Source organism: Melanostigma gelatinosum, assembly GCF_949748355.1.
Source record: "Melanostigma gelatinosum genome assembly, chromosome: 9".
NCBI lineage: Eukaryota > Metazoa > Chordata > Actinopteri > Perciformes > Zoarcidae > Melanostigma > Melanostigma gelatinosum.
Window position 1 is genome coordinate 21249874 of NC_136642.1, and position 17454 is coordinate 21267327.

Genomic DNA, 17454 nt, shown 5'->3' on the forward strand with positions numbered 1-17454 from the left:
TGCCTGTTAACGAGTGCCTTTCCTCTCAGACAGGTGTCCTTTTCTCTTGTATCTCCTCCCTCTCATTTTACAACCACACACACACACACACACACACACACACACACACACACACACACACTGCAGATGAGGTGAACACGTCAAACCAATGGTTCCCCTCTCTTTGCTCGCTGCGCTGCACAATGACTGCTCAGGTGCTGTGCTTGTAAATCAGAGCAGGGCAGGATTTTTGTGTGTGTGCACGAGCAAGCCCTCTTGCTGGAGCGAGTGTATTCGTCTGTGTATAAGAATCTAATGTTAAAACATGTAGAGGCTCTTGTAATCCTCATGGCGCGAATAACCTTGCGCAACAGCTAAAAAGTTCTGCGGGCTTTTATATGAAGGACGTGTTCTGTGTGCTGTCACTGAGGACACAAACATGTCATATTGTCGTGTTTTTAACACCCGTAAATCTCCTACATTGTGAAGTGCAGCGTAGAGGCCGATTGAAACTCTACTATTTTATTTGTTTACACCAATCGTAGTAATGTCTCTTACTCAACTTAACTTCAATATCAAAATTGAGGTTACTGCAAGCAGCATTGTAAACGGTTGCTTGCTGTAATGTTAGTATTGTATTTGGAGTTGTGTGTCTGGACTGTTCAAACATTCAGTCTTTTAGCTCTGTTTTGGTCTCCACCTTAATGCTAGCTGTGCGTGCTAAATGCTAGCTGTGGAAAGCTCCTTTGTTCAGCTAGTTGCTAACTTTCTCTGCCATTTGGTCCTTGGCAGGGAGCGTACAGTGGGTTTTTACAGATTTGTCCTGCCTGCTGCTGCAATACATGTTGGTGAGACCAAAACTGTAAAAAACTGTAAAAAAATAAGAAATGAGTCGTAAAAAAATGAAAGAATGAGCTGAAAGCGCTCTATAAGTGTGAGGGGAACTGCAGAGTTGGGGGTTAATTCTCTGTGGGTTCATCACTAAAAGCAAATGATGTCACATTACACTTAGTCATTTCATTAGTTGTTAATATAAAAACACAGATGAGTGAAGCTTTAAGTGAATCACCAAATCCTGGAACATATGGAGGGTTGAGATTTGTCTCTCCTGACTCTACAATGTTAAGAAGGGAGCGGTATTTTTCCTTTGCTTGGGAAAGGTTTCGCACATCAAGATCAGTTTACTATTCCTATAATACAGTACTGACAGGCAATACAATTTTTATGTATGTTGCAACATACAGAATACCGATCCAAGCATGCAAGTGTTGTAATTGTTAGTCAGCGTGACTCCCTGTGTGTGCTAGCGCATGAGAACAGCCACATATCAAGCTGCCTTGCTCTCTCTCTCTCTTTTTCATACTCACGCTCACACATAATGAATAAGAAGGGTGGTGAATAAGAAGGTGGGGAGAGACGGGTGAGTCGGGAGATCCTGCTGAGTTGCTGTTCAGCATCTCAATCAGAACAGAGACTGTTTTTCTTCTTTCTTCAAGATTTTACCCAGCGCGTTTCAAACTAACGGATATCAGTTCACCGTTTGGTGCGTTAGCGATTCATAGAGTAGTGACCTCATGACATGTTTTATCAATGGGGTTCATAACACTCGAAAGGATCCTCCTGTGTGCAGTGTTAATCGTGAGGGGCAATGGCTGCCATAGCTGAACAGACAAAGAAAAGCGACGTCTGAGCATGAAACCCCTGATTGATTAACAAGCGCAGTGCAACAGCAAATAATTAGAGAAAAAAAAGCAATTTCTCTCGAATTACAGCTATAATCTCATGTACCCATGTACACTCATGTACATTCAATGTACATCATGTACATTCAATTTCGTTTTGTTCTCTTATCAGGACATGGTCTACAGTAGATTTAAGGTCAACTACCGATGTAGATCTTAAATGATAGTGACTGTACAGTTTGTCTCACAGTCTGGCAAAAGCACTTACCCTCACTGTGGGAAAGATAGAGCGAGACAGGCGGAGAGTGAGACGGACAGATGGACAGACAGGGAAGGAGACAGACAGAGACGGAGAGATGAAAAGCGTAGGATGATGCAGGCTGCTGACTCATCAGCCCGTAGGGATTATCCCTCTCACTTTGTGCGTGTGTGTGTGTCTGTGTGTGTGTGTACATGCTGCCTTACTACATGCACAGCAATTATTACCACGTGATGAAAGCATGATGGAGGAAGCAAACGCCCGAGCAGACACGTAGCATGGCGGTCAAAGCAAAGTGACCTTGAATACATTTTTGGCATGACTATTCACGCAGTCCCTTTCCAACCACATCCACCGTGGGCTGTTGGACTGGATGTATTCATGGTAATGGAAACATAACAAATGATTCAACCATTTTGGTATGAAAATCATTGGTCAGTATTTGATGCATTTGATACTAAATAGAGTCCCCCTGTCATGTCATGAATGCTCAGTAAAGGCACACACAAATTTAGAAAAATCGAACAAGGGTTAGAAATAATAATGAATGGAATGTAAACAAACAGCACATACCAACCTCGCGCTCCGAACAGCCGTCGTTTTCCCCCGTGAGTGAGACTTTATTTCCCCGCTGTAAGACTTGATAATAACTTATAACACTAATAACACTACCGCCAGCAAGATACCTCCACGAATTAAATCCATGCTCTACGTAATAGGACCGTGGTGATTATGTCGAAACAAGCAAATAATAGCCTTATTTGGAAGCTCTGCTGTAACAGAGACTTGGTTGTGTTATTCAGGGGCAGATTGAGTGATTTGAGGGCCCCAGAGGAATTCCGTTTTGCTTTACTTTCTCTAACTGGAACATTGTTAAAGGCAGTTTTAGAAGAAGAAGGCCTACTCAAAACTTGTTTCCTGAAGTAAAACTATTAATAATAAAACTATAAATACTGAACAGTAAAAGTCCTGCATTCAAATTTGTACATCAAGAGTTTAATGAGAGGCATTATCAGCACAATGTGGGCTATTTAAATCTCCTTAACTTCTGTTGAGCTTTCAATTCATAATGCTGGAAAGTTTAATAAATAATATTGCATCATGTTTTAATCTGAATCTGCAACGTAACCACATTTCTTTGTCAGGTAAATGGTACTATAATGTTGTCCTCTGAAGCAGAACAAAGTTAGTAGTATAGTAGTAGTAGCTAGTAGTGGCTTTGTCTGTGCCATGTTTCTCTTTACGGTATGTTTGGCAGATGTCAGGATTTTAAAGATTGTTGGCTTTGTCACGATGCAGTTTTTTGTCCAATGCATTCATAAGTTGAGTGCACTTAATCAAACTAACCAGATATTACTCCATGTCATTCTAACGAGTGACAGATTGAGCCATGTGTAAAGTGTTTAAGGTGTGAGGTGTTCTGCCATTTAGTCTATATTAAGACAGGGAGGAAAATCCACGAGACATCTCTTAGCTGACTGCCGGTCTGCTGGCAGTAAATATGCAGGATGGATATGACACCATCAATGAATCACATGGGCTTCATAGAAGTTGCCCTGCGTCTGCCCTGCTCGGCTGAATCAAGGCGTTTAAAATGACGCCGGTCTTATTTTCTGTCCCTCTCTGTCCATCACGACACACCGACACCTGTCATTCCTCAAACTGTCTCTGGAGATATGCCCTGAGGTTTACCGTGGAGGACAGCTTGTCTATCTGCCAGTGAATAGACAAGTCTTCACAAAGGCTTTACTGTCGTCTGCCAGATGCTGATACTACACACAACTACAGATTGGTCTCGTTTATTAGGTGTTAGCCACAGACTGTGAATAAGAAGTGGACGTAGTCCCTGTGACGTATTTTTATTTTTAAATGAACATCATGCTGTGTTGAAGAAGACTTGAAACTGGCGATTGAGACCATCAACTCATGTTTACGATGTTTACTGAGGTAATAAATCAATGAGAAGTAGAGTCATTTTGTCATAGACTTCAATAGAAATTGACTTCTTTCTGCAACTAGAGGAGTCGCCCCCTGATGTCCGGTAGAAAGAATCAAAGTTTAAGGCACTTACACATTGGCTTCACTTCTCAGACTCGGAGGTTGCCGCCTTTGGTCCTCTTGTTCTCTTGGTCAACTTAGCAGTTAAATTACTCAGTGCTATGTGAGTATATGTATCATGGTTGTCGTGTAGTGTTGATTGTTCTCCTTAGTGTTCCATGAGCAGAAACAACAACTAATAGTAACATTATTCAATTTTAAAGGTGGTTCAAGTAATGGCAATTAGCCATTTTCATCACATATCCTTGATGTTTTAAAATTAAAGAAGCATTAATACAGATGGGCTGCAGAACAAGCTGTAATAAATGATCATACTATGACCTAATGACATATCACCAAATAATATGTCAATAAACATATCCAGCAGACATGGAGCAGCATTATCATATTTAGAGTCATGTCCAATATTAGCTCTCCTTTTAGCGTTTTTTTGGGTTCCGACTGACTGTTGAGGGAAATATCTGTCTCATTAGCTGGTAAACGCTCCACTATGTTCACCATAGTTGCTAACTTTGTCTGTCTGTTATTTGCTGGGCTCATCGGTTTCTTTTCACTGAGAACAGCTGCCTACTGTGGTTGGGTATTACGCTGATGAGCGCGGTGAACCAGTTAAGGCTGTAAAAACCAAAACAATGAGTTTACAGATGCTAAAAGGCTTCAAAGGAGCCGAGGGGAACTGCAGGGTCAAGTGAAAGATCTCTGTGGGGTCGTTTGACAGGACACTTGTATTGTGACAACATGGAGCAGGTAACTTTAGCAGATTGTTTCATTAGCAATGTTACCTTTATCTTTCATTCATCATTATAGAATGAAATGCATGGATTTATAGAGTCAATAATCTGCTGATGGTGCCGTATTACACCAGCTCCTATCTCTGCACCACTCCATCGACCACCGTCTGTCTGTGTGGCTGATTCTGATTCAACAGTGTGATTCGCGTTGCAATCCTTTCTCCCCTTTTGGTCACGACAGTTTCTCTGCTGTGGAATATTCCACTCTTCCTCTGCCTGTGCAGGTATCAATGACTGACTGCAGGGAGAAGCAGTAGTCAGTGTGACTCACTCACGCCGGCCGATGGTGGTGTAATGTGAAGCACTTATTTTAATACATTTCAATGAGATGGAAAACGGCAGCCTCCAGAGGCAACTCTGTTGATAGAAACTAGCCCCTCCTGCTTGCAATAAGTGTGCTACTTACAAAAAATGTATTTGATGTCAAAATACAAGGGATTAACTCATTTACATGGACATTTACATCTGCAAAAGCTGTCAGATGTTTGTAAACTTTCAAAAAATGAGCACCTTACTACACGTGAAAATATCTCATTACATTTTTTTGAGGAAACACTGCTCAGGGAAACACTCGAGTGAAAATTAGGATGCGAGAGAGTGCGGCTGTGAAATGCAGCAAAGCCCACACCCAGTACCACCGCATCGACTCCTGTTTGTTCACCCATCTGCTGTCATTGCTTGAATAAAAAAGGGATTCAGCACACGCTGTACCGGTGCCGAGTCTGTCCCCTGCTAATATCCACCATCTGACCTTCTGTCTCTCCTCTCCTCGATGCTTCTCAGACCTGATCCAGGCCACCCAGGAGACCAATGTGAACATCCCCCAGATGGCCGACGTGCTGATGGAGAGGGTCGGCAACGCCAGCTGGGTGGTGGTTTTCAAGGCCCTGATCACCACACACCACCTCATGGTGACTGGCAACGAGGTGAGGCGACAATGCACTGTTATTACACACACCCTGAATACGTACCTTTGTTGGTTGCTGGTTTTAATGTCTGGTAAAATGCGGTCAGGGGAAGTGAGTGAGTATTTATATACCCTTGAGCAAGGGACTTTACGCCATGATGGGATGTCTGCATCCATAAAAGAAATTGTCAATAGCTTTAAAATAAGAGCTGGAACAAGTTGATACGAAAAATATATGGAGTTATTTTATGTAGATTAACCCACAGATAATTATCAACCAACTCTGAAAACCCCCTCAGACGTTTTAGCGTCTTTCAGCTCATAGTTTTGGTTTCATGGACCACGACTCTGCTGTATCGGTTCATTCTCAGCACTCTCGTTAGTGTGATTTCCAGACAGAGTTTTGTAATATTATTATGCCGTGTTCTCTGGTCCCCTTCATGTGTCTAATTCATTATTCACACCCTCCCACTCACGAAGGCTACAGCATTGCTCCTTTAATGCTGGATTCCTCCCTAATCACTGATGCAAAAGGACGTGTATAGAATCACACCTCTCATATTAATTCCACTTTCTGCTGCAGGCACTTTCACAGGTTTAGCGCTGAACGCGCCGAACAGCCCTTTGAGATGGCTGTGAACGTCAAACAAACCTTTTTATATTTAAAATGGAGCCATCTGTTTGAATTTGACCATGAAAATATAACAAGCCATGACTGCTAGGATATGTAGTGTTCATTCATAACTGTGTGTATATTTTTGAATTTAGTTTGGTCGATATGTATTATCCATTAAAGATTCGTGGCAGTGTTTCAGTGAGACACCATGACGTCTTGAATCTGTTTCATCGAGAATGCGAATTAAGCAATTGTTTTGCCTCAGCCTAAATTGGAGCCATTTCCCCGTTTGTCATTTAGTGCCCGGCGGAGAACTAAACCCTCTGCCTCTGTTCTCTCCTGCAGAAATTCCTGCAGTTCCTGGCATCTAGAAACAGCTTGTTCAACCTCAGCAACTTCCTGGACAAAACTGGCTCCCACGGTGGGTTTTGTTTCTTTCCTTCCTGTCTTTGACTTACCCAGCCCTCCATCATTTTCAATCCTAATTCATACCCTTCATTCTGACCTTTCCTTTGTCAATGAATTCCCCATTTGTAGTGTTGTGTTCCACTCTCCCTCTCCTACTTACATTTAATACATTTAACACATGTTTTAAAAGCGACAGCAGAAGGAGCTTGAATGTTATAACCAGCCTAATCACTCCTCTATCCATCCCTCAGTTCCTGCTCCCCTAATCCCCTGCTCCCCCTTAATTATACCCATCTCCATGGTGATAAACACTGGGCTCACAGTCTGTTGTCACGGACATTTAGTTATCTAGGGTGAATGGAGTATCAGCAGAGTTTAGGAAGCCAAATTGTACATTTTTTAGACATTTTATAGACTACATAATCCGGATTACAATTAACACTTCAGTATCAATCTAAGCATGGGCTAAAGTCCTCCTTATTGTTGAAGCATAGTTCAACGTTTTGGGAAAAATAACACTTATTTGCCTTCTTGCCAAGCGATAGACGAGAAGATACCTCTTACTACCATCATCTCTAAAGCTTTACAGATCTTTGTTTTCAGTGGTGTATGAAGTACCCAAAAGCCATACTTGAGTAAAAGTAAAGATACCTTACTGGAAAATGACTCCAGTAAAAGTAAAAGTCACCTATTAGAATACTACTTGAGTAAAAGTCTTAAAGTATCTGATATTTATTGTACTTAAGTATCAAAAGTAATTTTCTGATATTCAATGTACTTAAGTATTGAAAGTAAAAGTAAAAGTAAATGCTGTTAATAAAAAAGCAAAGGGTCAGAATTTTGAGAATTTTGAAGTTTATTCTTTTAAGCGCTGTGCCACCATGACCAAGGACATGGAGCTGTGTTGAACATAATTGGGTTGCTGTGATCCATCCAGGAGCAACAATGTTCAACATAATATATTGTACATAAGTATACTTTTGCATCTACTATGAACTTATCATCATAATTCTCCGAAAAGCAATATGACACTATGAAGGAGTTGTAACAGTGCGTTTATAAGTCTGCTCATTCCGACGAGAGGATGTAGAGGGCCAATGCATAATGTTATGTTCAGCAAAAAATATCCACTTGATGCATCAGGTCAGTGTTTAGAGAAAGGACACCTGCCTTGTAAACTCCTATGGGCCTGATTTGAACACAATAGACAAAGGTTTTGCTCAAGCTGAATCTGCAATTGGGCGACTGCTACCATCATAACTCCATCTGATCATCCACAACATGACTCAAATATCAAAACATGAGCAACACTAAAGCAGCACCGAAAGTAACAACCCAGTCATTACTTGAAACTGAAAAATGTCCTGTTCATCTTCAGAATACAATTCTATTAGAATGTAAAGAAGTTACATTGTATTAGAATGTAAAGAAGTTACATTGTATTAGAATGTATTCTTTACATTCGAATGGAATGTAAAGAAGTTACATTGTATTAGAATGTATTCTTTACATTCTAATGGAATGTAAAGAAGTTACATTGTATTAGAATGTATTCTTTACATTCTAATGGCATGTAAAGAATACATTGTATTAGAATGTAACTTCTTCACATTCAATTAGAATGTAAAGAAGCTACAGTGTATAGAATGATTCCATTGAAGTTATTCCTTTTTTAAATGTTTTAGACGAGTCACTAATCACTTTAAAAGAGTGATTGTAGCTGATTTAACTTACAGACATGAGATTGATCTTCTCATGTCGTTCTTTATACAATGTTATAAATTCATACCCGTTTTATTGATATCTTACGAAAAGTTACTTCTCATTTTTCGTGCGTTTTTCTTGCAAAAGTCCAGCAACATGAGTCTGTTTTGGCTTGTTACATGCATAGTGTCTTTTCAAAATAAACTTCCATCTTCACAGGAAACAACTAAGGTTTAGGCGATGAAACTACTTTGTTATGTTTAGGAAAAGATCGTGGTTTGCGTTAAAATATCTACGGAAGTGGCGTTGCTTAAGTACGGAAGTCACGTCACAAATAAATCAACATTGGCTTCTCGTTTCACACACGGCACAAACTGCGGCCTCCTGGAGGAAACACCAGTGTTTGTTTGACCCATCCACCTCTCCTCATCCCACCCGTCCTGTGTGGAATTCTACTCATGTAGTCGCCCGCTAGCTATAGCATGTAGCATCCTGGGCATCACTGGGAATCAAAACGCGGCGGCTTTGAGAGCACTTGTTTGCAATTGCGCATTAACGTGATAAACCAATGATTTAACTTGCTGCTAGGACCACTGATTCACCAAACCTGCTTGCTTGCAGTCTGTGTTCCACCACAGTCCCCGACGCTGCTCTCAGGATTCATTTTGTTTCTAAAGATAGATTTGATTTTGTAGCGAGTAACGAAGGGTTCAGGGGAAATGTATCGGAGTAAAAGTATCAGTTTTCTTTGCAAAATGTAGTGAAGTAAAAGTAAAAGTCAACAGAAATATAAATAGTAAAGTAAAGTACAGATATCCAAAAAAACAACTTAAGTACAGTAACGAAGTATTTCTACTTCGTTACTATACAGCACTGTTTGTTTTTCAACAGTGCCTTGCTAGCCGTCTCCTTGTGCCTCCAGTCTTCAAGCTAAGCTAACAGACTCATGGCTCTGGCTTCATATTTAGCATACAGACAAGAAAGTTAGATAAGGATTGCTGCCACTCTCATATATGTCTGTTAAATATGAAGTTACAGCCAGGCAATTTGCTTAGCTTAGCTTAGCTTTGCATGAAGACTGGAAGCACTTGCAAACAGCTATAGCCTGATTCTATAATTTGATGTGCCTTGGTTTTGGTACACTTTAAGTACCAGAACCAAGTTTTAGAGATGATAGTAAATGCATTTTTTCCCCCTAATTCAAATATTTATGCTAAGCTAATCAGTGCCTAGCTTTAGCGCCATGCTTAGCGTACAGACAAGAGTGTGGCGTCAATCTTCTCATGTAGCTCTCAGGAACAAAAAATAAGTAAGCAGATTGTCCAAAATGTTGAAGAGATGACTTATTACATTTTATCTCCCATATATTTATCACAGGTAGAGTGTTTGCACCTCTAAACGCGAAAGACTCTTTACCATCTTTTTTTTTGGATGACTTTTTTGTAAGCCTTTTTAAGAGCCCACTAAACCCCGGCACTGAATTGACAGTGGAGACTGTTCCTGTGTTTCTTCCTCAGGCTACGACATGTCCACATTCATCAGGCGCTACAGCCGCTATCTCAACGAGAAGGCCTTCGCCTACAGACAGATGGCTTTCGACTTTGGCCGGGTCAAGAAAGGGTACCGTTTCTCATTTCTCACGGCACCGCGCTGCATGACTATTTCAGCATTATTATTGATTTTTTACTTTGTTAGTTTACCCGGGACCTGAACATGCCCCCATCTTACTTGCCCTCCACATCTATCAGAATAACACACATCCCACTGGGGTCCCATTAGTGCGTGGGATGGACTCAATGGACACTGCGTGCACTGAGTGCAGAGGTGAATACAGAGTGGGTTATTGCTCTTGCTCGCAGAGTGGACGGCTCTGTTTAGCTGGCAGACACAAGGTCCCTCTGGCTACATAAGCCGACACTGAAAAATGTAACTGCAAACTTTAGAATAGAGATCAGGCACGGTGGTGGATAATACAGGATGTGTGGCAGGTATACACAGGTATTCTATGTATTGCCAGACAGACAGTATATGAGCCTGAGTCTTTTTTGTCTTGAGAGCTGCTGCTCAATTCACACACGTGCTATTTCTTTCCGTCTCCCTCCGGTCTCAGAGCCGACGGAGTGATGAGGACCATGTCAGTGGAGAAGCTGTTGAAAGGAATGCCCACCCTGCAGAGCCAGATCGATGCGCTGCTGGATTTCGAAGTGAGTGACTCGCTATTAGGGAACAAAGTCACTACGCAAGGTTATGAATTTGCCGAGGGATAATCAAAGTGGAGAAAAAAGCATCTATGAAGATATGCCAATTATAGCCCGCTTTCACATTGACGACCATTCTCACAGGGTTAATTATGTCTTCTGTCATTGAAACAAACACGTGCATAAATGAGGTGGATTTCCACCTTCTTATTCCTCACTGTGTAATCCACAATTCTGTATTCTGTATACCTCCAATACACCAAAATAGAAGGACTATATAATCAAACTGTTCTTATACATTAAATCAGTATTAACCTAACATTATCTGCCTCTGCTAAAATGTCATTGTCTTTTTTTAAATTAAAGACAGCTTTCTTTTAAGCTCGTTCTCATTTAAAAGCTATTTTGCGTTCCATCTGTTCATCTTCAAAATCCTAATCGCGCTGTTCCTCCTGCCTTTTATTTCTGTCCGTAGGTGCATGCACAGGAACTGACCAATGGGGTGATAAATGCCTGCTTTCTCCTCCTCTTCAAAGATCTGATAAAGTTATATGCCTGCTACAATGATGGCATCATTAACCTGCTCGGTAAGGAATCACTCCTCTTCAGGGCTGGAACCTTCTCCGGATATATGATGCCTGCAATCTATCCTTTTTGCATCCAGAAAAAGACAATTTGTATGGTTTTGCTGGCAGCCAATCACCACATGTGTTCTTCAATTTCATGTGTCGAGTGATTGGCTCAATACCGCAGCTGCAGCTGCGGCCCACAGCGACTGTGGTGTGGTGAAGTGGAGCTAAAGGAGTGTGCTGCTGTGTATTTGAGTTGGTAGTTCAGCATGCCCACATGTCACCAAAACGTTCAAAAGTACGGCTATGCTACACTGTGGTGTCTGGTAAAAATACTGCACATGTGGTGATGGTAGCGGCTTAGTATGCAGCTGAATGCTTCCATTCATGATGGGTATCGAATGAATTAGAGAAAAAAGATATTAAACGAAGTACTCTATTGGTGTCGGTATTACTTTAAGGGTACGGTATTGTTGCTGGTATCGCAATTTTTAAAAACATTATCACTGGATTATTTAAATGATACTGGGGGAAACAAACTATCAATGTGTAGTACATCCCTCAATACTTTCCAAAGTACTTAACCTGTCTGTTGCACTTAGCTCCAGGTCATTTATTGCAGTACAGATGAAAATCTTTAAAAGATGGGTCACAAAAACATGAAGATAGCAAAAAGGATTTCAAAGTAATTGTCTAAAACAGCTGAGCTCTGTATTAGAACGTTACTCAACTGGTGCTGTAGTGAGTATTTACAGCAGCAGAACACTGTATGTGGGACCAACTCAAAATGACCTACAGTGTGTGTGTTTGTAGTATTAAAGTCATGAACATGTCGCCCAGTGCAACAGTGTGGCTCAATAGTTTGTGGAAAACAACGGCGCTCTATGGCACAGAGCAGCGGTTCCCAAACTTTTTAGGCCGCGCACCCCCTTCTACATCCCGACCGGGTTCGCGCACCCCCCCCCCCCCCCCCCCCCCATTAAAAAAAAAAAAAAAAAAAGACGCAACAGAGCCTTTTAAGCCTTCATAGCCGCATAAGAATCGGACCAATGAGAGAACAGTTTGCTCGCGCGTGGCATTTGTTTACAAGATTTAGTCCGCTGTTAAATGTTGCAGTGTGAACACAAACCGAACAAAGGAGCAACTGCAACAAAGCAAACGAACTGAAGGTGTGAAAACGCCCTGAAACACTGCAACAAAGTTTCAATAACTTTCAGTGACACAAGGCGTCACTTTTAAAGAGCAATACGGATGTGAGGACACACGCACAGGCTCAGAGGCAGATTATCACATTTAATTTACAATTAATGAGCGACTAATGCAGCCAGGATGTCTTCGGACAAAGCATCGATGCAGCGACACAGTGTTGTTGGACACCGGGATCATGTCCAACTTGTTTGCTTCTTTCTCCCCAATCATACATTCCACCATCTCTCTGGCAGCTGGCAAGCTCACGTCTTCAGTGATTGTGTGCGGTAGCCCCTTTCTCGCTATTCTGTAACCAGATATGAAGCCCGTAGTGCGTCATTTATAGACCAACACATGAATGAGACTGCAGTTGTTTTGTCTGTTTTGTAACTCCTCCAATTTGGATATAAAGAATGTAAGGGGCTTTTGACTTGCACTGGCATGCTTGGTGTTCAGGTGGCGACGTAAATAAGAGCTTCAGACTGTTAGCCAGAACCTCGCTGCACACCACGCACTGTGGCTTTGGGGAATCTGCGTTGCCAATCCAAGTGAAGCCCAGACACACATACTTTTCATCATATTTCCTCTTTTTTTCCCAGTCTGATGCTCACTCTCGTTTCCTCTTTTTCACCTTGACTCCGCGATGGGCCGATGTGCTCCCGATTTGTCTGTGCAATCCCTTCCTCCTTCCTCCGTCTCATCTTCCTCTGACTCGATTTCTTCTCCCGGTCTCTCCCCACGCACCTCTCCGTTCCCCTCGCCTCCGATTCCTCTCTCTCTCTCTGTCCCTCTCCTCTTTTATGACTGATAGCTTCAGATGTCCCACCTGACAGTTTTTAAATTAAAATTACATTTTTTTTTAATATTTAATATTATTACACCATCAGACCGCCATTACACTTTTCCTCTCGCGCACCCCCTAGAGGCAGCTCGCGCACCCCCAGGGGTGCGCGCACCCCACTTTGGGAATCCCTGGCACAGAGGAATAAGATATATCAGGCTTCGGCTACACAGAAAATGCGCGTTATTAGGATCAATTCGGTGTTGGGTTTGGACGTTTCAGGGGATTTGTTGACAGAAAGAACAAACATTGAACAGCCCCAGACTTATTCCTTAATTTAACGACTCACACTTGACATTTCTCTGTTTTCCAGAAAAGTTTTTCCAGATGAAGAGAAGCCAGTGTAAAGACGGGCTGGAGATCTACAAAAGATTCCTGACACGAATGACTCGGGTTTCAGAATTCTTCAAAATTGCTGAGGTGGCCTATATTACTGAATAGCAGCTGAATCTTGTGCTGTTTGGTAACTGTTGCACTGAAATGTCACTCTCTTCTTTTACAGCAAGTGGGAATAGACAAAAATGACATACCGGAACTCACTCAGGTAAGATCGACTCAGGCTTTTCCTCACATTTAATTCTTTTCAGTGAATTGTTATTCCTGGATACTTCAGTTTTTTTTTTAAGGCTACATGCCGCAGGTCGTGTGAATGTCATCTGTTTTTTTTCTCCTGGTATGGTCACCATTATTGATAACAATATCCGTGACATTCACTAAAGGAGACATATCCAAACTGTGCCCAAAGTGTGCACTTCCATTCTCCGTGCAACCAATGAGCTGCGGTTGTTGTGGTGATTGACGGCCCCTGTGCCCTCCTTCTCTTTTCACTTCCAGAGGTGCAGCTTGATCATTCAGACTGAGAGTGTGAGTAGTGAGCACAGAGCTATAGCTTTGGGGAGCAAACAGCTTAGGGAAGGCCAACATGTTAAACTCTCTTTGAGTGCACTGAGTTGAAGCACACTGCACAGCGAGTGCACACCCAGCAGACAGACATCGGGCACTCCGATGAAGTGGGACGATGCGACTGAAAGCGCCTATTGGATAAGCTGCGATATGCTGAGCAATGCTGCTGAGGCGGCTGTTTTCCGCTGCTCAATCTCCAAGCCAAACATAGTTTTAGTTCATCAACTAACAGATTGTTATCCTCAAGTTGTGCTGAAGAGTTTCCATAACAGCTATAGAGTCACTGTAAAGGTTATTTTTAACTTTTTGTGTTTCCTAAATTTTGGGTCATTAAATATAAGTGATTCCCAGAATGAGAAAGCTAATTTGTCCTGTTGGTTCCTGAATGAGTCCCAGGCGTCTAAACTGTGTTCTGCTGTGGAAACTCTATAGCTATAACTAACGTCTATAGAAAGGTGACATGGCAGTATGGATGACTTGCATGAAAAGCATGCTGAAATGCTGTCTGATTAAACTCAGGCTTGTTGGGCCGCAGAGAGCTAACAGTTTAAAACAGAATGTATGACACTTGCATTGTAGAGTACTTGAAATAGAGATGGATTGTTGGATCTCCTGAACCGATCAAATTCATCAATTCATGACACTGGATTTTGGTAAAACCTGCTTGAGCAACTTGCTTGAGTTGCCAGATTAGCTTGAGTCAAAGCTACGCACCTGTATTGTGTTAGCAGACTGGATTTGTGGCCAACATATAGATATGGTTTGGACATTTTTGTAAACATGCGTGTGTGTGTTTTCTTGCCCAGAATTAGCTGAGAATATTGATACCACTCATGTGTATGTATGATAACTATATTAAGCTAAAGCCAATAGGTAGCTTAGCACCAAAAACAGAGGGAAATGGCTAGCCTGGTTCCGTCAAAACTCACAAACTAACATGTTATATCTTGTTTGCTGAACAAAATGTAAACGTGAAAACAAGTATTTGTGGTTGTATGGGGAGTTATGTGCTGGACTCATTCTTTACTGATCTAGTGAGTCCAAGTGTTAATGGTACTGTTTGCGAAGCTAATCCACTGCTAGCAGTAACTTCATATTAACTTTACGGATAAAATGTTTTCCTGAAAAGGTTTTTTAAATGTTATTGTCTGTTTTAATGTCTCGCAGCTACTTTGCATTCTGCTGTAGTGTCTCTGCCTAGACATTTTGTAATTTCTGCTTCTTTTTTTTTAGCCTTATCAATATTAGTAGGAAATACTCTTGATGTCTTTATTGGAATACAATTTTCTTTTAGCAGTTCATGACACTGTTAATAGCTAAATGTTTCCATCATAAATTCTTCCGCTAGAAAGGCACATCATGCCATTGACATGTTGGTTGGATTTTAGCATTAAGCTGAGCCGGTTAACGGTAAAAATGTCTCTGTAATAGCATGACGAATACCAGGTCAGTGACCCTATCTGAATGATGATACCATTTTTCTTACGAACCAATATGCACCAGTGTTTCAAGTGATATTCATAAATGAAACATCATGAATTCAGCAGGATAACATCATTGATCTTCACAACCCTAACCCTATATATCTTTAGATACGAGATACTGTACGGGAGATAAAGTTTGATTAATGCGTCCGGGAGAGCAAACTCTATCAATCTCCCAGATCTGTCAAACTACAGTGAATTAATCTCATTCTCAGCCAACGTTTTCTACTCTTATCCCCTCCCGGAGGATGTACAACAGCACAAACAAGATAATGTTACCATCCGACTGGCTTTATAAAAGTGTTATGGCATGTACACTTGAGTGAGCAGATGTAGGAAACACTCTGCAAATGATGATGAATGATGATTCAGCAATGTACAGTATACATTAGCAGCTACAGATTCACCTGTAGAGTTCCAGTAATAGAGCTGTTCTATCCATCCTATGTCTGCAGAACAGCCTTGTTGGTTCTTGCTGGTGAGGACAGACACTTTAATGTCCCTGGATGATAAATGGTCTTCCCATCCTATTCAGTGCCAAGACAAAAAAAAAAAAGATCAGCCTCTCTGCGTCGTTAGTCTCTCAATGTTTTAGGGATAATAGACTAGACAGCTTTAAATGGATCGATCCAAGTAAAGGAGCATGGTATTAAGGAAAGTGAATTAGTGACTGTTTTAGATTTGACCTCTCTTAATAAGCCTATGGATGTTGAACTATCCTTTTTACTGCATGTCAGGAGGTGATAATGTCCCATTTAGCATTCAGCTTTGCATCGTGACTGGCTGGAACATTGTTCTCTCTATAAGCATTGAGATTAAGCCGTATTCTGTTTTCTTTTCTGCTGCTCTTTTATGGTCATTTGTACCCCGTTTAATCCCCCACTTGAATTTTGGATACTCAATGCCACGGACACATTTGGTTGGTACTCAAAAAATATCGATACCCAAAAGCCCTGGTCTGGGCTTCTGAAGGTTTGTTTATGTTGCCATTCGTCACAGAAGCGTATAAACGTAAAACTGTTAAATAATATAGTGTTTACTTGCAATATTGTGCAGGTAAAGATTTTCAACTAATGAATTTAAGGCCCAAATCAAACTGGCAATTCGGAAAGCATCAGTTGTTTGTACTGCAAACAATCCTGCATCAAGTTTTGCAATTACAAAGCAGTTGCTCTACATTTGGCGCATAGATTTTACTGTAGTACCATCTATCATAACAGTTAAAGTTGAAATCACAATTTAAGATACTTTCACCCGAGAGGTAGCATGTACACCGAAAATAGCAATGCGTCTAGCATCTGAACCCAGTGACGGACTAACGTTCAGAGAGACTTGGAGAATAGAGTCGGTGTCTATGAGTCAGTGCTGTTAAGTCGATGTCGATTCACGAGCTTTCCGTATGATAAAGGTGCAGCATAGGTTACTCTGATTCCAAGAGGAGGCATAGCCAATCAACTCATGACCCAGTTCTTCAGCGTTTCTATTTGATTGTGTGGTCTACTGTCTATTCTTGTGTAATCAGTGTTGTGAGCTCTCTCTGAACAATCCCAACTTGTACCGTCCCTGTTGTATCATCCCCTGTTTATTATTCTACAGGCCCCAGAAAGTCTTCTGGAGTCCCTGGAGACCCACCTTAACACGCTGGAGGGGAAGAAGCCGTAAGTAGCTCGATACATATCTGCAAGCTGTTTCCTGTTATAACCGTTTACCAGCAGTAACACAGAGCTGAAGCTTCAATAATCCCGTAATTATACAGTGGAATGCTTCTTGCCATGCTGAAAGACATTATCTGTCGTGATTTTGGCTCAGGTTAGCTTGGCAGTCCAACATGCACCTGGGTTAGTTGACGGTTTCATCTTTGTGTTAC

At 41.4% G+C, this 17454-nt stretch overlaps 1 protein-coding gene across 1 annotated transcript in view; it reads left to right on the forward strand.

Moving 5' to 3' along the window:
* Window positions 1-17249, forward strand: part of snap91a (synaptosome associated protein 91a) — a gene marked incomplete at its 3' end in the record, with an annotated part of 34983 nt that extends 17734 nt beyond the window's left edge. The window contains exons 2-9 of the mRNA XM_079275059.1: window positions 5553-5695; window positions 6638-6713; window positions 9922-10024; window positions 10515-10608; window positions 11078-11189; window positions 13514-13620; window positions 13703-13744; window positions 17184-17249. Coding sequence (XP_079131185.1) covers window positions 5553-5695; window positions 6638-6713; window positions 9922-10024; window positions 10515-10608; window positions 11078-11189; window positions 13514-13620; window positions 13703-13744; window positions 17184-17249 — 743 coding nt within the window. The remainder of the gene's footprint in view (window positions 1-5552; window positions 5696-6637; window positions 6714-9921; window positions 10025-10514; window positions 10609-11077; window positions 11190-13513; window positions 13621-13702; window positions 13745-17183) is intronic.
* Between the last annotated feature and the right edge of the window lie 205 nt (window positions 17250-17454).